The sequence below is a fragment of the Mauremys reevesii genome, linkage group 18, assembly GCF_016161935.1.
Source record: "Mauremys reevesii isolate NIE-2019 linkage group 18, ASM1616193v1, whole genome shotgun sequence".
NCBI lineage: Eukaryota > Metazoa > Chordata > Testudines > Geoemydidae > Mauremys > Mauremys reevesii.
The window spans coordinates 12,144,518-12,169,258 of record NC_052640.1 but is presented as its reverse complement, the minus strand read 5'-3'; the positions used below and the strand labels follow the sequence as shown (position 1 = coordinate 12,169,258).

The 24,741-nt window shown below is 41.4% G+C and overlaps 1 protein-coding gene across 12 annotated transcripts in view; it reads right to left on the bottom strand.

Moving 5' to 3' along the window:
* Nucleotides 1-24,741, bottom strand: part of ADGRD1 (adhesion G protein-coupled receptor D1) — a 257,981-nt gene that overhangs the window by 81,680 nt on the left and 151,560 nt on the right. For all 12 annotated transcript variants that reach the window (XM_039504723.1, XM_039504722.1, XM_039504714.1 and 9 more), the window contains one exon: nucleotides 3,058-3,161. In XM_039504723.1, coding sequence (XP_039360657.1) covers nucleotides 3,058-3,161 — 104 coding nt within the window. The remainder of the gene's footprint in view (nucleotides 1-3,057; nucleotides 3,162-24,741) is intronic.

Here is a 24,741-nt window from a genome sequence, read left to right as displayed (position 1 = left end):
GGCAGTTGGTCTAGTGGCTAAGGCCCTGGACTGGGCTCAACGGACAAGGATACTGTTCCCAGTTCTGCCACTGATTTGCTGTGTGATCTTGGGCAAGCCACTTCCTCTCTCTGTGCCTCTGTTTCGCTTCCTGCCCTTTGCCTTACCTATGTAGATTGTAAACTCTTTGGGGCAAGGACTGTATCTTACTGTGTGTTTGTACAGAACCTAGCGCACTGGGCCCTGAGTTCAGCTGATACTACTGTTATACAAATAAAAAACAATGATACATTTCATTGAAGAATGAAACTATTTCGTCCTCCTGTCTCAAGTGCTCAATGGCAAAAGTCTTCCAGTGCAGAGAGACCACTAAAGGACTTTCACATTAGTGACAGGAGGCTGAAGTTGTGCAGAGGGCTTTAACACAAGCACTGGAGTGAATTTCACTTGGTTTGTTGGATTTGTTTGTCCTAATAAGGGACCGTTGGAAAATGGGGCCAGCAGAGTTACAGTAACTGCTTGAAAACAAAAGGTAGGATGTGATATAATTGTTTCAGTTCTGTGTAAAAAATATATACCAAATTCATATAAATTAGAGACAGGAAAGATTTATTCCATCATCTTGCCCACTCCTATCTGCCAATGTAGGATTATAGTCTACTGAGTATTTTATATTTCAGTGTCAATTCTAAAGTTCTACATAGAATCGTAGGACTGGAAGGGACCTCGAGAGGTCATCTAGTCCAGGCCCCTGCACTCATGGCAGGACTAAGTATTATAGAGCATCTTTTAGACAATAAAACTTGAGATCAGGGTCTAGGCTATAGATTCTTCAGAAGAGTAACAGGCAATTTGGGGATGTTGGGGTTTTCATTAATTATGTAAATGACATTTTAACCCATTTTCATTTTTAACAATTAGTTTCTGTGTTAATGTGGTTGTACCTGGTATCTTTCAAAGCCAAATCATCTTACAGCTCTTCACAATTAACTACACTGGGCTTGCTTTTCATCTCAGTGTACATCCAGACTACTCGCCAAATCAGCGGGTAGCGATCGATTTTGCGGGGATCGATATATCGCGTCTCATCTAGACGCGTTATATCGATCCCCGAACGCGCTCCCGTCGACTCCGGAACTCCACCGGAGTGAGTGGCGGTAGCAGAGTCGACAGGGGAGCCGCAGACGTTGATCCCGAGCAGTGAGGACGGGAGGTAAGTCAGGATAAGATACTTCGACTTCAGCTACGGTATTCCCGTAGCTGAAGTTGCGTATCTTACCTCGACACTGCCCCCCAGTGTGGACCAGGCCTCACTGACACAGATTAAACCAGGAGTAACTCCAGTGAAGTCAAAGGAGTTACATCAGAGTGAGTGAGCGGAGAATCAAGCCCATCATTTCCATATTTTTATAATGCTGCATTGTGCTAGTATCTACAGGTGCATGACTTGTCTATGAAATTTGGAAATGCAGCAGTAATTGCTACCGCCTCAAATTATATTATGAATCCAACCTTGGGAGTTTCACACTCTATCTGAATTCTCACTGTGGTAAACAAAATTGGCTGGCATTATATGGGTCTTTTCTGAGTGCATCCTATTCTCATTTGCAAGACCTTGGTTTTTGGCCTCTATACTGCAGTGTGCTGCCCAATGTATTTTGTTCAGTGTCTAAGTCAAGGGTCAAGTGACAACTCAGAAATTGCTCAGGCTCAGTATAAGATTTACTCAACCTTAATTTTAGGTACAAGTTAGTGGCAGCCACTTAAAATATGAAAGAAAAATAGTGTGCAGGGAAATCCAGCTAGAAGAATGACTAAGCATTTTCCTACATCTAGTTGACAAACCTCTCTCAAAAAATAGAGGATGGAATTCACCCCTGTGCAAAGGACCATGCAAGACTACTGCCCTGCATCAGTCCCCAAATAGGTCACTAGTGAGCTGTATTAGCTCCCTAGAGAGAAGCTGATTAGCAATTACATTGTTACCCCCATAAAGTTGCCTTTAGTAAGATTGGGGAAGTGTCTTCACAGAAATAAGACAGCAGCAAGCAATGATGTATTCTCAGCAGATTAAAAGCAAAAAACAGGGTAACCAAAAAATAAAAACTCTTCCCAGCCTGGTGTGAAATTCATCCCAAAGCAGAGGGGCTAGCACAAGTCCTATGCAGAACTTCACCCACTTAATCCCTGAGGGTGAAATTCTGGCCAGGAGTGCCAGAAGAGGGAGGTCCATGGCCCTATCACTTTTTACCAGCCGTAAGGTTGAGCGACACGGGGGGAAGGGACAGAAAGGCCAAGCCGGGGGGGAGAGCAGAGTCTTGGGGGAAAGAGGTGGTGCACGAGTGGGGACTCTGGGGAAGATGCAGCACAAGAGTGGGGGCTCAGGGAGAAGGGGTGCACGAGGGGTAGGGCCATGGTTCAGGTGCCGGTGGCCCTCCCCTTTTAGGGAACGTCCGCCATTCCTGACCCCGGCCCCACTGAAGGCAACTGCAAAACTCAAATTGACCTCAAAAGGTGCAGTGTTTCACCTTGAGAGTTCAAGTGGTGCTGGTGTGGAGACTTTGCCACTCTTCTCTCTGGGCTTTCGGTGGCCGTTCTAATAACCCCTTCCCAAATGCCTGCAGCACAAGAGGATGGGAGACAAGAAGGAAGAATTGCCCCTGCATCCTGTCATGCCTCTCTATACAGCCTTGCTTCAGATGAACATAAAGGCAAACGTGAAGTCCCAATCCTGCAGTCATTGCTCAAGCTAAACTCCCATCGGCCTCAGGATCAGCCCTGATACCAGCCGCAAACCCTCTTTTCAAATTCTAAAACCAGGGCAAAACAGGGATATATATTACAAGGATGTAACTTGCTATTTAAAGACCTTCCCATTCTGGGAAATTAAATTGAGGAACAACCAGCCAACTGTTACAAATATATGTGCAGAATCTAATTAAAGGGGCTTAGGGAATTAATAACCTTTGAACACCTGAAAATATCCAGTTCGGTGGTCTGAAATGAAAATGTTGGCATTAAACTGCCAAACTTTCAGGGTGATATTTGCTCAGCAGGTATACAGTTAAAATTACTCACGACAGTATAGCAAACGTGACCAGAGTGATAGTCAAACAGAAGATGGACAGGGAGCAGCCGATGTAAGTGATGGATGACAGCACCATCTTGTGTTGAGTTGTCAGCTGTGCAAAAAGGGAAAACAAAAACATAATATATTAATTGATTTAGTATAGAGAACCAATATCCTTTTGAAGGTCTGCCCATATGTGGTAATTCAGGTAATGTGGCTTTGTTCTTCCTTAGGCCTGGTCTACACTACAAGTTTATCTGGAATTTAGCAGCGTTAAACCGAATTAACCCTGAAGCCGTCCACACAACGAAGCCCTTTATTTCGATATAAAGGGCTCTTAATATCAATATCTGTACTCCACCCCAACGAGGGAAGTAGCACTGAAATCGGTATTGCCATTTTGAATTACGGTTAGTGTGGCCGCAATTCGACGGTATTGGCCTTCGGGAGCTATCCCACAGTGCACCATTGTGACTGCTCTGGACAGCAATCTGAACTCGGATGCACTGGCCAGGTAGACAGAAAAAGCCCCGCGAACGTTTGAATTTTTTTCTTGTTTGCTCAGCGTGGAGCGCTGATCATCACAGGTGACCATGCTGTCCCAGAATCAAAAAAGAGCTCCAGCATGGACCATATGGGAGATACTGAATCTGAACTCTGTATGGGGAGAATTCCAATGGGCAGGGGAGACTGCGGGAACTATGGGATAGCTACCCACAGTGCAACGCTCTGGAAGTCGACGCTAGCCTCGGTACATGGACGCACACCACCGAATTAATGTGCTTATTGTAGCCGCGTGCCCTCAACTTTATACAATTTGTTTCCAAAAATAGGTTTCTGTAAAATCGGAATAATCCCGTAGTGTAGACTTAGACTGCAGCTCCACCCCAATCCACACATCCCTATATCAGCAATTTCTAGCAAGGGAAATGTATTGAACTATCTGAACCTAAAGTCAAACACCAAGGGCTCTCAGATTTCTGTGTCATTTTGGTTCCTCTCTTGTACTTCATAAGACTGTATTTCCTCAAAAGAGGTTAGGTTCAATCTACATTGCTGTGATAGTGTCAACCCTGAGATTAGATAACACAAAAGAATGCAGTTTATCCAGGCTGCACAAAGGCAAGGGTTGTTTAGCTTTTTTTAAAGCTTTTATGACACTTTGGCAATTGCTCTCACAGTGCAGTGACTTACATCATTGTGTAAATGCTGTCAATGCTCCACAATAGTGAGACCTGACAAGCCAAGGTAGTCAGTAAATCATGGTTGCTTCTGGGTGGTTTCCAAACAATACTGCAATCTTTTTTATGTATGGTATTTTTAGTGCCCGTTAAAGAAGCCAGATTGACACTAGTGATATGAAGTCCTCCATAGAATTACAGAACAAGCAAAAGCATGGGCAGCAGAAATGTGAACCTCTCACATCATCCTCAACTCTGACCTGGAGAGACCTTCTGTAGGGGCAAAGAAGGAATTCAGTTCCCATAAGCACTGAATCTTTGGCCTCTCCGTGTTAATCAGGGTGATCAATAAGGTGATGCATTCCTTGACATGGATATTTTCGAGTTCCTCATGGCAGGGACTCTGGCTATGTCTATATTATGGATCTTACAGCGGCACAGGTCTGTACGTTTTCCTAGGTAGCCGTTCTATACCAGCAGGAGAGAGCTCTCCCGCCGGGATAATTAAACCACCCCCAACGAGCAGCAGTAGTTATGTCGGTGGAAGAGAATCTCCCGCTGACATAGTGCTGTCCACAGCAGTGCTTCAGTCGGTGAAATTTACGTAGGTCAGGGGTGTTTTTTCACACCCACTGACCAACAAAAGTTTTGCCAACAAAAGTGCTAGTGTAGAACAAAGTCTCTGTTTCTGCTGTTGATCATAAATTATTCAGGAACAGTGTTTTCATTTTCCATGTAAAGTCCTCAGTTTGGGGGAAAAGTGACAAGAAAAGCTGCATCTAGTTAAGGGAGCCAGGCAGTATTAACACATAGTAAAAGGATAGCTGGGCAGGGGACAGTTTTCCCATCCTGCAAGAATTAAAAAAAAAAAAATTCCGATCCTAAATCAGTTAAAAAGTCATTAACTCAAAAATTTTTCACAAGCCAAAAAGCCAAAATAAATAAATAATAACTAATCAATCATCATCATCATCTAGATCAGGTCAAACAAAATGTTTTGTTTAGATAATTCAAAACATTTCATTTCAATTATGGCCTTTTCACTTTTTTTAAAACTAACCTATAAACTAATTTATATTTCTAAACAAAAAGTTGTTTTAAACCAAAAAATGGAATGTGTCACTTGAAAAATATAAAAATAGGGATGTTTTAATAATCTTGAAACTTTTTTGGCATAATTTTTTCGACATGGGAAATTTGTTGAAACCGATCTTTCACCACGAAGGGTTTCAGTTTCAACAAATTAGCATTTTCCAACAAAAAGCATTTTGACAAAAAAATTTCTCACCAGCTTTAATATTCAGGTTTCCATTAAAAGTCCTTTGAAAGGGGAGGAATAAAATCCCATATTCTTATGCAGAAGCAACAGTTCATTCTAAATAGAGTCAATAACGATGTATTTTGTAGCTATACATTTTTGTATTGTAATTACCCAACAACGCTACCAATTCATGTGCAGTAATTTTTACAATGGCATGGATTCCACCCTTGAGAAAAAGCGGTGGAATATTAAATGATGCAGTGGCACAGCAGTGAGACAGACAACTGTTGCTATGATACGACAGTCCCTAGGAAATGTGATATGGCCTTTTCATATTTTCTCTTTCAGCCAGAGACAAGACACATTTCTTGCCACTGACTTGGTTAGCACCAAATATGGAGCCAAAATATTGGACCACAGAGAGGGGTGCACATTAACCCCGCAAAAACATCCCAACTGTGCCCCCCTGTGTGCTGCCCCCCTCAGATTACTCCTGTAAAATGCATAGTTTGTGTGGGAGGCTGGCAGAGTTTAGGAGATGTTTCTGGATCAGGGATGTGCATGCGCAAAATATACAGACCATATCACCTGATTGCTAGGACATTCATGTCTCTTGTTATGGGTGACCTGCAGGTCCATAGGCTTTGGGGGAGTCGGAATTTTACAGTGTAAGTTTCAACTGGATAAACAGGACCGCTAGGCTCAGCATTTCCTAGTGGTTAAGAGCTTTGCCTTGGGCTCGCCATACCTCCAGCCAGACATCAACTGCCAGAAAATGCCCAACCTGGAGGTCACAGTTGCTCATCAGTGATTGAAATTTGCACTACCATGGGACACCATTTGCATTCAGGAATGCAGATAAGGGCTGTAAGGTAACCTCTTATTATCATGTCTAGGGACTGAATATATGAGAGACAGTGGATCCACCTAGTGGAAGTAAGTAAACATAGACTTGATTTGATTTTTTTTTATAAAGGCAAAGCCTTCTGTTTCTTCACTCTTGTTAAGATAAAGATAAACAAGAATTACCTAACAGGCCTTTTCCATCTCTAATTTTTGAGTCTCAGAAATTATCCACAGTAATGAATTAAGATGACATATACACTCCAAATCACCAAGCAGCTCTCACTCCTATTAAAGGCAAGGAGAGCTCCATGCAGCTAGGATTTCCAGGCTTGAACCTGTATTCTTCAGAACAATGAATGAAAAGAAAACTACTGTCCACAACAACGGTTGATGTGGGGAATACATTAAAACCTAAAATGGTTCATTTAGGGCCAAGTTCTGTGAGGTGGCAAGTACCTTCAACTCACTGAAGCCATAGAGATTTGAAAGTACTCAGCACCTCAGGCCCTTAATAAATCCCCAGCTCCATTTTTAATGACCTGCCTGTGGCAAAGCTCTGGTACTCACTCTTCCATTAATATACTCCTTCAGCCTCATGGATATGCTGGAAAAAACATGTGGGCTGCTGTCATTCAAACAAACAAACTAAACCATCAGCTCAGAGACAGACGAGGAGAAGTTTACATGCCAACTAGTAACAATACTGATCAATGGGCATGGGTATTGCACAGAAAAGCTCTTTACCACATGAATTCCAGGGAGTGGGATGCAATGCTATAGGAAGGCATGGGATGATCTCTGGGGCTCAGGGCCTTATCCCAGAAGACTGGAATAGCAATGGAAAATGGTGTGGGAGAATGGATAGGCCATATTTCAGGCAACAACTCTTTACTGCCTTCTCACACACACCTGCTGTTATCTTAATGACACGTACCAACCAGACATAGATCTCATTATGAAATATAGCATACCTATTTTTTTAAAAGGGGACCTGGAACCACAAATGACCATGCACCATGACTCAGAGAGGTAGCCGTGTTAGTCTGGATCTGTAAAAGCAGCAAAGAATCCTGTGGCACCTTATAGACTAACAGACGTTTTGCAGCATGAGCTTTCGTGGGTGAATACCCACTTCGTCATGCACCATGAGTTACAAAGAAACAGTTTCCTGAGGGTGAGGGAAAAACAGCGTATCATTCCTAATGCACTGATTTCATTTTAATTTGTCCCCGCATCATGTTTCTGTGGATTTTTCAGATCTTTAATATCGCTTATTGCATAACATGAAATTCAAGCAGGTAACCTTGCCAAAAAGGACAGATACCTAGTGATACAATTTTGTAGTCCAAGACAAAAGTGACCATCTGTTCCATTAATGATGCAGCTAGATTATATCGTGCTATAAGGGTTTCTTTTTCATTCCAAAGAAGCTAACTAAAGAAAAGAAGATTAAAAAGCATCAAGGGCAACACTGAGCAATCTGCGAAGAATTCTGATGAGACCAAGGCTCAGGATTGTTCCATTTCACCAAAGAATTTTTCCTTGCTTTTGACTGATTTTTCTTCATGACTTCTCTGACTGTATGGGTCATTTTCATACTGCGTAACATTCTGTAGAAAGTTGAATTGCTAAGAAACAAGTTGATATAGCCTTGGGTGTTAGTCATCATAAATACATAAAATACAGATGTTTCCTAATGTCAGTCTTTACAGACACTCAAAACGCCAAAACAAAAGCTCATTGTCCAGATGATCTTCCATCTTTTCCCCATGTTGACAGCTTTCACCCTGAAAATGTCCATAACTCTATAGAGAAAACACTCAACAGTTTCATAGTTGTATCCATCTAGAGTATTTTCTGTTGGTATTTTTTCCCAGTTATTTACTTACAAGAAAGAAAAGTCAGTGCATGGCTGTAAACATTTTATCTCTAAGTTTCAGGGGACTAGATGACTCCTGAGACAAAACTAACCTGGAAATCCTCAGGCACAACAGTTATTCTCTTATCTTCATCATGATGATGATAATGAAAAAACAAATACAATTTTACTCACTAATCAGAAATATTACCCAATGCAAGTTGTAATTGTTGTTAATATTAAAAGTGATTTATTTAGAAAACATGACCTATGGGAAAAGGTTGAAAGAATTGGCATCTTTAGTCACAGAAAAGAAGCTTAAGTGGGATGGGACAAAATATATAAAAAATTGTTATAAAGAGGACAAGGATCAATTATTCTCCAGGTCCACTGAGGGTAGGAAAATAAGTATTCAGCTTAGCTTGCAGCAAGGGAGATTTAGTTTGGCTATTAGGGGGGAAAAAACGTTTCTAGCTAAAAGGATAGTTAAACCTGGTACTGGTTACCTAGCAAGGTTGTGGAATTCCTATCGTTAGCTATTTTAAAGAACAGGATAGACAAACATCTGTCAAGGATGGTATATTTAACCCTGCCTTAGCATAAAGGGAATGGACTAAATGACCTCTTGAGGTGCCTTCCAGCCCTACATTTCTATAATTCTATGATGGGAGAGAAAATACCTTTCACTTCTGTGTCACCGGTTCAAATCCAGCTAAGGTCAAGAGTGGCTGAAAATTGTTACAAAATTAATTTGTTGATATAAATCCAGTTCCCAACAGACAAGTGCCAGATCACAGAAACCACCAGCATATATGGCACTAACTGGCAGTCATGCTGGGGATCCCTTCAGACTGTCGAAAGACTGAATGGACTGTGGAATTATGAAATATTCTCTCTGGCCCCTCCAGGTGAGAGCTGGGGCACATTACACTGTGCTTACCCATGCTGTGTCTATTCTGTGTTTAAACAAAAGATTCAGTCCCCTGGGCTGTCAAACTAGCATTCACTGATTCCCTAAATCAGAGGTTCTCAATAGGAGTGGAGGGAAGAATGTATTTTTTTGGGGGGGAGCGGGGGCTTTAGGGGAAAATAATCTTACTGCACACAGCAAATTTTACCCAGAGCAATGAATTAAACTAGCAAATCTGATTCCTCCAGACATATCAGGTCCTCAGATGGCGCTGTGCATTTGACTCTAAGGGCGCTGTGTGTTTTGACAGATTTGTTAAGCTTGCCTAGAATTATACAAAGTCGTTTTTACCATGACGCAGCGTGCACATTTAGTTGTAAGCATCAACCACAATCGCAGTGTAGATTTGCTCTTATTACAATGGATGATTGGCTCTGTCTGAATCAATGCCTTACTGTTTTTAATATTTAGTGAGAGTTGCATGTTTTGGTTTTAAATCAGCACATGTACTTGGGTGGCGGGCAGGGGCATAAACGACTTCAGACACAAAGAAGGGGGGTACAATCAAATAAGTTTGAGAACCGCTCTCTCTCAGGGCAGTGAGCATTGTTCAGGACTCTCTGTTCTATGCCCCTTCCTGGATCCCTTGTTTTGGGCCTTAATCTGTACTCCTGTCCCTTTTTTCTCATCAACAATTAGTTGATCCCCATGTTTTCTTTGGACTTTTCCCCAGATATTTATTGGTTTTGTACACGGGGACCAAACAGGCCACAATTTTTCACAAACACTAAATTAAAACAATTTTTTAAAAAAAATCTCATAATATAAAATATTTCTCTTTAGAGACCGTCAAAGTGCCAGAGAGCTGAGTTTCCAAACCTTATAGACTTGCATCATGTTTTGTCAGCTTTGATCCTGAAGACATCTGTAATGCTATAGACTACAGCTGGCAGTTTTACAAGTATAGCCACCAAAAGCAATGGCATTTGCTGATTTGTTAAATTATTTTGTCCTTTTTCTTTCCAATTATCAGTGTCTTTTTTTAAAGACAAGTTCCTGATTTTAAAAAAAAAATAGTGATTTTAAAGATCTTAAGAAAAGATCCCTGAGCACAATGCAATCTGTAGAGAATTTTACCCCAAACTAGGGTTTGCATTTTATAATGTTACTTACTGGTATGAAATACACCCTGTGTTTTGACTTGTGTGGTGAGCCAAATTATTTAAGAATGGGAAGATCTCTGTTGGATTTGGGGTTGGGTTTATTTTGCTTTTATATGGTACATACATAAAAATATGAGGCTGTTTTTCTCCTTGACTGGCTGGTAGAAATGAGGGGCATGGTAATTATAGTCTTGCTCTGAATGCGGCCACGGTAGCAGGTTATATTTCATTGCCCCCTCTCATCAGCCTTTATAAAAACCTTCCTTCTCAAAAGAAGCATTAATATCATGAAGTCACCTACAATTACATATTTTGTGACCCTATTTGTACAACTGAACTGTGATCTACCACGAGACAATCCGGCTACTGCATCCGAGACGTAAATCAACTCTAAATAGGTGCCATCCAAAATAAATTTCATGTGAAACCATTTTTTCCCCCCATTGGGTTAAAAACTAGGAACCAACTGCCCTATTGCAACTGCACCTTTCAAATGCAATCTTAATCAAATTAAGAAAGCGATGAATAATTAACTTTGGTGGCAAGAGTATTTCAGACACATTGCAACGCTGGCCCTGGCTGATGAGGCGAATGTTTCAGATTGCCTCCAGAAAGGTTGCTAAAATTGAATTTCAATCCAGAGGGGCCTTTATACAGTAACAAAATACTACCAATACTGATACAAATTGCTGATTTCCTTCAGCTTGCCAGGGCACTTTGCTTAGGGACCTTGCACCACAGTTTTCAAATTAACATTCTGAGCTTACTTTATAAGGCTCACTTTGGAAATAGACCTGCTGAGACCATAAGTATGTCTTTGACATGCACAAAATGAAATCTGGGGGGGGGGGATTTGTTGGGAGGAGTAAGCACATAACTTACTGGCATTGTACAATTTCTACTTAAAGAAGAAAAAGTCCACCACACAGAGTCAACAGAGACTCTTTTTTAATGAAACCACAATTTATCAGATACCAAAAGAGTAAAGTGAAGAAGCCACCATGGCATCTGAGAGTCACACTATGGAGAAGGACACAACAGCAGCTGTTTCCAGCAGCCCTACTTTTGAATTCATGTTCTCCATTAGCTCGCTGTCTCCCAGTGATCAACAAAGTGTTACCGAGGGGACTTGTCATGTTTTAAAGGAGAATTCTCTTCACACCAGCCCAGCTGCACAGCTGCTTATTAAAAAAGTTTTCACTGTGACATGTGAAATCTTAAAGTCTCCAAAGGTTTCTGCTGAGTTATTAATTAGCATTTTTAAGAGACCTTGTAGTCTTTTAAAAGAGTTTTGGGCAAGATGTCATCAAACAGTAGGTAATCTGCTCATTAAACTTTTCACACAGTGAGGTTTTCGTTTAAATGAAGCTGTAAGGAAGTGCAGTAGGGAGGATGGAGCCAAGTTGCAAAGAAAAACTATTATCAGATTATTATAGTGTTTGGAGAACACTGAGGCAGATATTTATAAGTCCATCCTTGTAAGTCTGGTTATATAGCACACATTATTTTGCTTCTTTCTTTGTTTTTCTCTTTATGTCTTTCAGGCCTAGGGCTTACAATGTTCTCAGCCAATCTGGTCTTACTAGTAAATCTAGCATAATATTTACAGTAATATTTACCCTCTGTTAAACTGAAGGAGCTACTTTTGTCCTTATATCTATATATAGATATATCTAATCGCTTCTTCCCGTTCTACTTCTAGCAGAATAGACTTGTCCTTCTTCACAATTAAGGGTCAGATCATGGAAGTCCATGGGAGAGGCCCACAAGGGGAAGAAAACTCAGTGAGGGACCATTTGGTTGGGGAAAGAAGGACTGTGTCTTTCACAAAATTCTTAGGCTGAGTTTTCAAAGGAGGATAATGGAATTAGGTACCCAGATCCCAATGAAATTCAGTGGGAATCTGCATGCTTAACTCCCTTCGGCGCCCTTAAAAATCCCAGCCCTAGGCCCTGATTCAGGGGAGTCCATTCCTATCCAGGACAGCACTTGCTCCAAGCTGTCCATGCTCCAGGACCCCTTGTTACATCCTGCCTCCTCTGGCAGCGTGGCTCCATCAGAACTCTGAGCCCACAATGTCCTCTTCCCCAAAAGAGGGTGGGTTTCATAGCGTAGAGGTGAGGCAGGGGGGTACATGGAAAAGTAATGCAATGGAGTGACGGAAAGCAGCATTACTGGCCCCCAGAATCTGCCCCCAGTCTCTTTTAACTCCCAATCTCCTAATTTAACCATAAGAGCACACTACCTCCCTAGCAGGGAGATAGAAGACAGAAGTCTGAATATTAGTGAGACCAGGACAGCTGAGATCATGCATCAAGACTGTAAAATGTTTGAGGCAAGGACTGTCTTTTTGTTTTGTGTTTGCACAGAGCCTCGCACAATAAGGTCCTGGTCCATGACTGAGGCTCCTAAGAACCAGCACGTTACAAATTTATAATCTATAAATCATAAACCATATATGCTAGAATTTAAGGCCATCAGGAGTTGACAGTGAAAGAAAGAAAGAAAGAAAGAAAGAATTCTAGCCTTTTCCGAGCTCTGCCAGCCGTATAAAAAACCTGCAGAAGACAGAAGTGTGGTGTGTGTCTGTGAACACTCACTGTTTAAGTTTTTTGTGGGAGGAGGAAGCAATAAAAATGTAGCACTATCAACATGGAGAGTAGCAACATTATTTTTCCCAGCTTGGGTCATGGGGTAAAAGTAAGCTCCATTCTGCTGCTAGAGCAACAGGTTCCTATACCACAAGCAGATGTGGTCACTGCTGGGTACATCTCTAGAGGAGCAGGCATCTGTGCCAATTAATAATGTAGTTTGCCAGAAGAAATACAAAACCTTGGCTCCTTGGGCTTCTAGGACAAGTGACCCACTAGCTGAGCTAAACCAATAGCTGTGCTAGTTCAAAGTAGCAAAGACTGTTTATATCTTCACTGTAATTCCACAGTATCTGCTCTAAGACAGCAACAAATCGTTTCTGGACATGTGTCTCTGTAGTAGTATGCTCCTGCTTTGTAATTTGTGCCTATGCCTGTGAGTGCACACCCAGCCATGCAGAGAGAGCCACAGATACGGATGTTCTCATGGGGCCCTTTACACCAAGAAGTGCATTGTAGTTTGAAGGGCAGACTCTGTCCTATGGCCTCTGCGAGAGACAGCACAGAAGACGCAGATTTGGGGGTAAGGATAATGGTAACTTTAGGTCATCTTTGAGTCCTCTGGATTCTTAACTGCTCCAGAGACCAAATCATCACCTGACATAATTTACAGAAGCCTCAAAGCTGCTCTAACTTATGGCAGCCTGCCCACAGCTGTTTATGGATTGCACTGCAACCCAGAATTCCTGTGGCACTTGGTACTAAGGCTCTGACCCAAGCATGCCCCATACACCAGGGCTTATGGGTGAGAGCAGAGGAAAGCAGCACATCGTCAGTTAGGCTGTCCCTATACTGCTCCCACACCACGGAAATTTTCCCCAGATCCCTTGCTGCTTATTCATTGTCTCTATACACCATTATACATGTAAGGGCCAGAGGTAGGGTGGAATCACCCACTGAGTGTCTTATGATGAGATTCAATACACAAGTCGTTCAGAAAACATTTTTGGGAAGAAGACCCAGAAGAAGACAACTTAGTCTGCAAAAAAGAGCAATTGTCCAAATGACACAGTGCATTAATTTGGACCATCCACCCTTGTTGTGGAGGATGCCCACGTTATTTTGCTCAGTATGCAGATTAAAATGGCATTTTTTAGTCAGTATTCATAATTCAGAAGAGTTTACTTAAACTACATTAGAGTTTTTAGGTTTTTCTGCCTTTCCAAAAATTAAAAACAAAAACCAGTGAGCTTTCTCCTCTGCCATTTGAAATTCAGTACTCGCCAAGAATCATAGAAGATTAGGGTTGGAAGAGACCTCAGGAGGGCATCTAGTTCAACCGCCTGCTCAAAGCAGGACCAACCCCAACTAAATCATCCCAGCCAGGGCTTTGTCAAGCCAGGCCTTAAAAACCTCTAAGGATGGAGATTCCACCACCTCCCTAGGTAACCCATTCCTGTGCTTCACCACCCTCCTAATGAAATAGCAATTACTCTGTCATCTGAGTACCAACAAATATGTTCTAAGGAGAAATAACCTTAGTTCACCAATGCATTATTCTAGTTTTGTCCCTATATAACTCCATGGAAATCATGATGGCAAGCAGAGAATACAGGAGAACAGATCATGAGGTATTTATGGAGCATGGGCAAGTGGCCCCCATTAAAATGAATGGAGTTACGCTGGCGCAGAACTGCAATAGCGTGGTAGAGGAATTATGCCCGAGATTTAAAAAAAATAATTAATCTACATTCAACTTGTAGGGGGATAAAAGCTGGGATCTAATAAACATGATACACAGAAATCCCAGCTAAAATAAAAAAATCCATAAAGACACCTCTAAGGGCCAATGCCATTTTCAGAAAAGGGCTTGTTTTCATCCAAGGGTCATTTTAATGGCAAATCTCCAATGATAACATTTAAAGGAGGCGGGGGCGATCTGTTTATAGAGGAATCCTGGAAAGACTACAAGGGAGATGGCAGATTTGTCTTTGTTCACTGGATGGGTAAGGCTTATCCAAACAGTCTGAAAAGATCTGTTTGGCTACTACTGTCACCAGTCATAAAAAGGGACAAAAATATGTCAATGCTTACCTAATTTTCAAATATGCAAGACAAAGGAAAAATTACTGAGCTAGGACATTTTCACATCCCCAACAGTGAGACACTGGCTGAAAAGTATAATTGCAACACACCAGGGACCAGAGAGAAAGCCATGATAGTTCCATTTTATTGTCCCATTACTTATTGTCCCGTAACAGCACATAATCTGAATTTGAGCTTGCTACAAAGTTTGAGAAGAAAGGCTATAATGTTAGACTGCAACTGTTAAGGTTCTTTGAGTGTGGCATTTAATTAGTAACAACTGCAGTATCTGCTTTCAGGAAATAATGTTCCAAACCCAGACATTTAAACACACACACACACATTCATTTAAAGATGACTTTGGTGTCACCTATATTGACCTGTAACAGTAAAAAAATAAAATCATCTACTTACCTTCAAAAAGAGAATATTATGGCTCTGATTTTGCAGTTGGATCTCTACAGCCAGGCCTCTGTGCCCCTTTAGAGCCCCAGGTGTCCTGTAGACACAACATGGTTCCAACTGCAGGATCTGGAGCTTAATATTTTTTCCCCTTCATACACGCTTTTGTGGTTCCTGACAGATAGTCTGAACCATACTGATTGATTCCCCCTTCTGAATTATGGAACAAGCACTGCAGACTGTCAGGTTGAAAAACAAAGTCATTTGTTAGTTACGGAAACGCAAAAAGCTTCTTTAATAATCTGAACACTATTTCTACTGGGAATTTTAACATTATTACTTTGACTAAGTACCAAGCAATTTCTCACAGCTATGGGTTACCTAAAAAGGATCTATAGACGCAGACTAGGCTAAATTCATCCCTGGTTTACCATGGACTTCAGTGGAGTTGATGAGCTGGATTACCCCTGCTTTATGTCTGAATAACAAAAGGATTTTGCTCTGTTTTGTGTAACTTTCCTTGATATTTTACTCCTGTGGCAAATTCCTTCCTCCAGGGGTATTACAAAGAATTTCTACAAGGAAGATTTCTAATATTTTATTTGGATGTAATCTGTATCATCAAGAACCATTAAAAATGAAAGAATGTTAAAATGCAATTAATTTTGTAGTATATTGTACACATGTGGGTCTGTGGTTATTTGCAAGCAATGACCTCATGATGTGCTAGTGGTGCTCTCCAGGGTCCTCTGTTCAGTGTTCGCTGCTGGATCCCTCATGCTGGCTCACTCCAGTCCCTGTTTTCTCATTGTTTGTCCCCCATATTCATTTGCTGATTAGGCTCAGTGGTTCCACCCACCACAGTTGAGGGAGGGGTCTTTCAGTTTGGGGTGGGACTGGGTTCACCCATGCCAGTACCAGCAATAGGTACATTGGACTATTGAACTAGAAATGTCAATCCACATGTGAACTTCAAGTGAGTCATTTTTACTTCTGCACAGATGGAGGAATCTCACTTTTTATAGAGTCACCATGTCACGTGGCACCATTTCCTTTCAACCATCAACTAGCATTTACTCAGCACAAAGCCCTGGTGTTTTCACATTCATCTCCCACGCCCTTTGGATTCTCAGTAATGCCAGAGAGAATGTGGAAGGAGAGGTACCACTTGGGAGAAAATGCAGATGAATGCTCTAGGACTCACAAGAGTACTGTTATGTCACACTTGCGCCAACCTCCTGGCCGTAAAAGCTCCTGTTTTGCTGCAGAAGCCAGCAATTCCCTTTCAAATGGTGTCTGAGCACTGATATCCCCAGGTGTCCACCCTCCTTTTGCTAAGATGACATTTATGTGACAGATGGTACAAATAGCCTGGCATGATGCGTATTTGTTGGATCATTGTAAAAATAAAAACTGCCAGACAGCTAGCATGTTCCTTGGCACCAGACAGAGGGCACCGCTGGCTGATAAGGCTAAGTGGAGCTGCCCGAAATAAAACAATTGTCCCTTAGCTTTCTTTGGACCGTGCTTGCTCATTATTTTTTATTTCTGCTGCCTGCGAAGCCCCTTGTGACAGACACGCTGCCCCTCAGCAGGAATTTCTTTCAGCATTAGATTTATCGGGCTCCAGTTTAACTCCTCCTTTCCACCATATGCATATTTTATGCTCCTCTTTCTCACTCTGTGCTTGAAGCTGTCAGATTATTTTGGGCTGGATTTGCTTTAACTGGCAAGGACTGTTGTGTCCCGGTGGTGGAGTGGGGCGGGGAAGTCCACCACCACTTGCCTTCGTATGGGGTTTCAATAGGAGTGCTGCCAATGGAGGCTGCTGAGGACAGGCGCTGAGAAAATGCTTCCCCACATCAACACAAATACCTCAACATGCCACTGCTACCCACCTTTCAGGCAGTGCTCGCTCTCTCCAGGCAGTAGGAAGGATTGCCACCATAATTCATTACTGCAATCACACCCGGGGGGGGCATGCCTCTGTGGGTGCCTTGCACTCTGGTTTATGCCAGCAAAAGCAAACTTAAGTCAAGGTAACCCTAACCTTTAATTCTCTTCAACTAGGTGGAAGATCTCTTTGGCTGCCATCACTGCATTGACGTACTGCTCTCTCCCTGAAAGGTAGGGTAGTAGCCATTATGAGCCTGATCCAAAGCCCACTGAAGTCAATGGAAAGACTCCCACTGGCTTCAATGAGTCTTGGATCAGGCCCTAAGCCTGCAAAAGAGAACAGTCTGGTATACTGAGCAAGGAGTTACAAAGCCAGGAATTCCTGAGATCTTAGCTTTGTTACTGACTTGCTGTGTGGCTTTGGACAAATTGCTTAGAAGGGGGCTAATAATATTTACTGAACTTCCAGGGTTATTGTCAAGATTAGTTCGTTAATATCCACCCAGCATATTCAGAATGCCCAATCTAGGCTGACAAAGCAGTATATATGGAGGAACTAGAGTTACTGGTGCAGGAAGTGAAACCAGATATTATAGCGATAACAGAAACATGGTGGAATAGTAGTCATGACGGGAGTACAGGTATTGAAGGGTATGTGCTGTTTAGGAAAGACAGAAATAAAGGCAAAGGTGGTGGAGTAGCATTGTATATCAATGATGAGGTAGACTGTAAAGAAATAAGAAGGGATGGAATGGGTAAGACAGAGTCTGTCTGGGCAAAAATCACATTGGGGAAGAAAGCTACTAGAGCCTCCCCTGAGATAGTGCTTGGGGTGTACTATAGACTGCCGGGATCTGATTTGGACATGAATAGAGACCTGTACTGTTTTAATGAAGTAAATACTAATGGGAATTGTGTGGTAATGGGAGACTTTAACTTCCCGGATATAGACTGGAGGACAAGTGCTAGTAATAATAATAGGGCTCAGATTTTCCTGGATGTGATAGCTGATGGAATCTGTTCACCAAGTAGTTGCTGAACCAACAAGAGGGGATGCCATTTTAGATTTGGTTTTGGTGAATAGTGAGGACCTCATAGAAGAAATGGTTCTAGGGGACAACCTTGATTCGAGCAATCATGAGCTAATTCAGTTTAAACTAAATGGAAGAATAAACAAAAAAAATCTGTGACTAGGGTTTTTTATTTCAAAAGGGCTAACTTAAAAAAATTAAGGAAATTAGTTAGGGAAGTGGATTGGACTGAAGAACCTGTGGATCTAAAGGCGGAGGAGCCTTGGAATTACTTCAAGTCAAAGTTGCAGAAACTATCAGAAGCCTGCATCCCAAGAAAGGGGGGGGAAATCATAGGCAGGAATTGTAGTCCAAGCTGAATGAGCAAGCATCTCAGAGAGATTATTAAGAAAAAGCAGAAAGCCTACAAGGAGTGAAATATGGGAGTGATCAGCAAGGAAAGCTACCTTATTGAGGTCAGAACATGTACAAATAAAGTGAAAAGGCCAAAAGCCATGTAGAGTTGGACCTTGCAAAGGGAATTAAAACCAATAGTAAAAGGTTCTATAGCCACAGAAAGAAGAAGAAAACCAAAAAAGAAGAAGTGGGACCGCTAAACACTGAGGATGGAGTGGAGGTTAAGGATAATCTTGGCATGGCCCAATATCTAAACAAATACTTTGCCTCAGTCTTTAATGAGGAGCTTAGGGATAATGGTCAGATGACAAATGAGAAAGAGGATATGGAGGTAGATATTACCACATCTGAGGTAGAAGCCAAACTCAACCAGTTTAATGGGACTAAATCGGGAGGCCCAGATAATCTTCATCCACGAATATTAAAGGAACTGGCACATTAAATTGCAAGCCCATTAGCAAGAATTTTTAATGAATCTGTAAACTCAGGGGTTGTACCGTATGACTGGAGAATTGCTAACATGGTTCCTATTTTTAGGAAAGGGGGAAAAAGTGACCCGGGTAACTACAGGCCTGTTAGTTTGACATCTGTAGTATAAACGATCTTGGAAAAAATTTTGAAGGAGAAAGTAAAGGACATTGAGGTCAATAGTAACTGGGACAAAATACAACATGGTTTTACACAAGGTAGAGTGTGCCAAACCAACCCGATCTCCTTTGAGATGGCAACAGATTTTTTAGCCAAAGGAAACGCAGTGGATCTAATTTACCTCAATTTCAGTAAGGCATTTGATATGGTTCCACATGGGGAATTATTAGCTAAATTGGAAACGATGGGGATCAATATGAAAATTGAAAGGTGGATAAGGAACTGGTTAAAAGGGAGACTACAACAGGTCATACTGAAAGGTGAACTGTCAGGCTGGAGGGAGGTTACTAGTGGAGTTACTCAAGGATCAGTTTTGGGACCAATCTTATTTAATCTTTTTATTACTAACCTTGGCACAAAAAGTGGGAATTTGCTAATACATTTTGCAGATGACACAAATCTGGGAGGTATTGCCAATACAGAGAAGGACTGGGATATCATACAGGAAGATCTGGATGACCTTATAAACTGGAGTAATAGTAATAGGATGAAATTTAATAGTGAAAAGTGCAAGGTCATGCATTTAGGGATTAATATCAAGATTTTTTGTTATAACTAGATATGCATCAGTTAGAAGTAACAAAGGAGGAGAAGGACCTTGGAGTATTGGTTGATCACAGGATGACTATGAACCACCAATGTGATATGGATGTGAAAAAAGCTAATGTGGTCTTGGGATGCATCAGGCGAGGTATTGCCAGTAGAGATAAGGAGGTGTTAGTACCATTATACAAGGCACTAGTGAGATCTCATCTGGAATAGTGTGTGCAGATCTGGTCTCCCATGTTTAAGAAGGATGAATTCAAACTGGAACAGGTACAGAGAAGGGCTACTAGGATGATCCGAGGAATGGAAAACCTGTCTTATGAAAGGAGACTCAAAGAGCTTGGCTTGTTTAGCCTAACCAAAAGAAGGCTGAGGGGAGATATGATTGCTCTCTATAAATATATCAGAGGAATAAATACCAGGGAACGAGAGGAATTATTTAAGCTCAGTACCAATGTAGACGTAAGAACAAATGGATATAAACTGGCCAACAGGAAGTTTAGACTTGAAATTAGATGAAAGTTTTAACCATCAGAGTGAAGTTCTGGAACAGCCTTCCAAGGGTAGCAGTGGAGGCAAAAGACATATCTGGCTTCAAGACTACGTTTGATAAGTTTATGGAGGGGATGGTATGATGCAATAACCTAATTTTGGCAATTAATTGATCTTTGACTATTAGCGGTAAATATGCCCAATGGCCTGTGATGGGATGTTAGATGGGGTGGGATCTGAGTTACTACAGAGAATTCTTTTCTGGGTGTCTGGCTGGTGAGTCTTGCCCACATGCTCAGGGTTTAGCTGATCACCATATTTGAGGTCGGGAAGGAATTTTCCTCCAGGGCAGATTGGCAGAGGCCCTGGGGGGGTTTTACCTTCCTCAGCAGCGTGGGGCATGGGTCACTTGCTGGAGGATTCTCTGCACCTTGAAGTCTTCAAACCACGATTTGAGGACTTCAGTAACTCAGACATAGGTTAGGGGTTTGATACAGGAGTGGGTGGGTGAGATTCTGTGGCCTGCGTTATGCAGGAGGTCAGACTAGACAATCATAATGGTCCCTTCTGACCTTAAAGTCTATGATTCTATGATATGGCTTCATTTATAATAGCCTTATTTTTAATAACACAATTACAGAGATAAACAGATTTTTTCCTAGCTCGAGTTCCAAATTCTAGCCATATTCTGACTTTAATTACATCCATGTAACTCCACTAATGTAATTAAGGGGAAAATTTGGCCTTTAAAGACTATTTGGCTTATCTTTGTAGGTTTTTTTTATATATTAATGCTTACTCGTTACAAAATTCTAGCAAATGTTATTACTTCTCAACCTTAAACCAATATGATAAATGTGTTTCAGTCAGCAAACCTGAATGTCAGCCAAGCATGATATGGACATAGCAGCAGAGTGATAAAGACACAAATAATTTCAGCTTCGCCTGGTGCCAATTCATCATTAAGCTAACAGACCAGTGCCAGCCTAACATCTGAGTGCCACATGGTTGCAAAGTTTTCCAGCATTGTTATTTCTTTCCTGAAAAAAAATTGTTACAAGTATTAATTCTTGGCATTCAATGAAGGCAGCTAAACTATATAAATGGCTGTTGAGCTGATCAGCAGTATTATTAATATTCTTTCTTCGCACTCAGGGCTCTGGCAAGACTTTTCTTTGTGTGTCTTAGCTGTTGCTCAAACTAGTTTGAAATGTGCAATAGTGCTCAAGCACGCTGGTAGGCCAAGCTCTCAGCTTCAGCTAATGGCATTCCAAGCCCCCATTCACCATGATCTGCTGCCCCGTGCACTGTAATAAGGGTGCTGGTTCATTTCGGCATGTATAGCTTAAGCCTCCAGATTTTAAAATTTACCTCTTTATCTCACTGTGTTTCAGTTTCTGCATCTACAAACGGGGATATGGATACTTTCCCATGCCTGCTGGCATAAGTTAGAGAAGCTCCCAGGCTGGTCAAACCTGCCCTGGGGTAGAGGTATAGCCAGAGAATCAAGGACCCATAACCAGTTCCCTGATAGACCCCCCAGATGTGCTGAGCTCAGCCACAACTAAGCCCAGTGGATAATCTGGCCAATACGGCTCTAAAAGAAGCATTCAGTATTTTGATTCTCATGGCACTTCAGTTTCTGATGAGGAAACACTGTAAGAAGACAGTAGCTCATATAATTTTGACCCTGTAAATGGCTCCCTGGGGCAAAATAAACAACTTTTGAGAGAGAGTCAGGTTCCTGCACAACCTAAATGCACAGCCCTGTTACAAACAAAGGTCTTTACCTTATTATTATAATTTAGTATCCAAAGTCCTACTAATAAAGTGGCCTAGAAAAGTATGCATTAAAATGTGTATGTGCCTTTCAGAAAGCATTGGGTATGGGAAAAAATGGATTAATACTATCAGTGAAGCCAGTGGACTTTGGCTCACGCTCTTACTGCAGCAGAGAATAAAAGACAGAGACCTGAAATATGGAGAGCTAAAAAGACATGAAACTAACCACAGAGAAGCTTTTTAACTATGTGCAGTGTTATATTAATCTTAATATATGTAAATTTGTAGGTCATATATTAAACTATAAGTCTGCATTGGGATCCTGGGGCCAAGAACACAGCATGAACTCTCAGGGCTGATGGTATCACCTGAATGCCTTGATGGTGTGTGTGGAGTGGGGCATTTTATACTTTCTTTTATTCCTTTGGAATCTAACCCATCAGTCATTCAGACTCAGAGGAATAAAAGGATCTGTGTCTTTTTTTTTTAATATATATATAAATGTCAAATTTGTTTTCTTCTCCAATATAATCATTAGGAGATAGTAACACTGAAATCACATTGAGGAAAAAGGTCTAAACCAAAACCCCTACAGAGACAGTTAATTGTCATAAGCTCAGAAATGTGACACTCCTAGTCATTAGCGTGATTCTCAGAACCATGAACATAAACAAAAACAAACAAATCTGAAGGCAGACTGTAGAAATCCATTCTCCAGGTGAAAAGCCCTCTGCTGGACCGGCAGTTTGCCATAGCCTTTAACAGCAATCAACGCTGGCTCGTGCAGCCCCATGAACACTGGCTTCCCTTTGCCATTTGCTGCTCAAATTTTGAGAGATTCAGAAGAAATAATCATTGTCTTTGGCACTCTGCTGTCAACTAACAAGTCCACACTCCACTTTCTGTGCATTTTCCATCATTAGATTCATTCACTGTAACCATTTACATAGCAAGTTATTTCAAACGTTCCCTGCTCAGAGAGATCCTGGCTTTGCACTGCTTGAGAAGCGGTCTCTTTCTCAGATTGTGAATGGCAAATTGTTCATTCTAAATACCCAAGATGTGGCATGAAAGAAAAAAAGAAAAACCTACCAAAGGAAGGCAAACAGTTTTAGTAGTTCCAAGATGGAACTGCATAGGAACACAGGACACAGAACTGGAAGGGACCTTCTGGGTCATTCAGACTAGTCCCCTGTTGTTGCAGGAAGCCCAGCACATAATCCTATCCATAAATTTATCAAGCTCCATCTGAAAGCTAGCTCAGTTGTTCGCCCCCACAACCCTTAGTGGGAGGCTGTTTCAGAAATTCACTCCTCTGATGGTTAGAAACCATCTTCCAATTTCAAGCCTAAATTTATTCATGGTCAGTTTATATCCATTTGTCCTGCTAACATTGTCCTTTATCTTGAACAGCTCTTCTGCTTGCCTGGTGTTTACCCCCCTGATGAATTTACAGAATTCTTACCAGAGAATGTAGTTTCCTCCTGAGTGTATTTTCCCCAATGCTGAATCTGCTAAATACTTGCATGTCACCATCTCCATAGGTTCCCCTATATCTGGTCAGCTCCCTTCATGGCTCCTATATCCCCACCTACCCCCATGCCTATGTGGTCTCTAAAATAGCAACCCCAGATCACTACACTCAAAGCCAGGCAGAGTAGATGCACAGACCAATGATTCTGGGTGCCTGACTTCAGGCCAACTACATTTCCCATGATGCACCACTTTCCCCCTTCTTGGTGACAGAAGGACATGCATCATAGGTGTCACTGGCTGTCCTGACAGATTTAGTCTGGTCAGTGTGTCCTGCTCATGGAGGAAAACGGGACTATATGGAACCTGAACTAAACTCTCATGACGCACAGCACCACCATTATAAATTGAAAGATTTCAGTTTTCAGCCAAAACAAATTTTGTTTTTCATGCATTTGGTTGTCAATTAATCATCAACATTTTCCATGGAAAGCAGACACTTTTCAGGAAAGTTTTCATTTACTCAAAAAATTATCTTCTGTCACCCACATTCCTTTCTTTCATATCTAAGCCGCTATGAAAGACCTAATTTAAGGGGGCGGAGCAAATAAAAAATATAAATGTTCAAGATCTGACATATTTTGACTAGAATAACTCCCTTGGGGCCTTGCCGGTCTGTCACGCAAACAGGAGATTACAGCATGTTTTTAAAACCATATATCATGCACTCGATAGCACCAAATTGCTCCAAAGGTGAATAAATATTTATACACGTTTATAACCCACAGTATTATATCATTCACTGACAGACTTCTAGGGAGTAGAGGGGAAGATATTACAGTATTTAATGATTCCAATAGGCTCTCGTTTTGGCACATGATAAAACTCTTTAGGAAATTTCTTAGGAGGATATTACTGAGCATCGCCCAGTTATAAAGCTCAGTAACCAGGTGGTTTTGTTTTTGTCTGCCTCATAACCTCACTCCAGACACAATGTAAAGATATCTTAATATGGGAGAAACAATTACGACGTTTGTTTTAACTCAGATTTGGTTACATGACAAGCACAATGGATGCTTTCCCAGCTGGTGCTGATTTTTCCCCTTTATTTTTACATTCCCATCTAGCGTT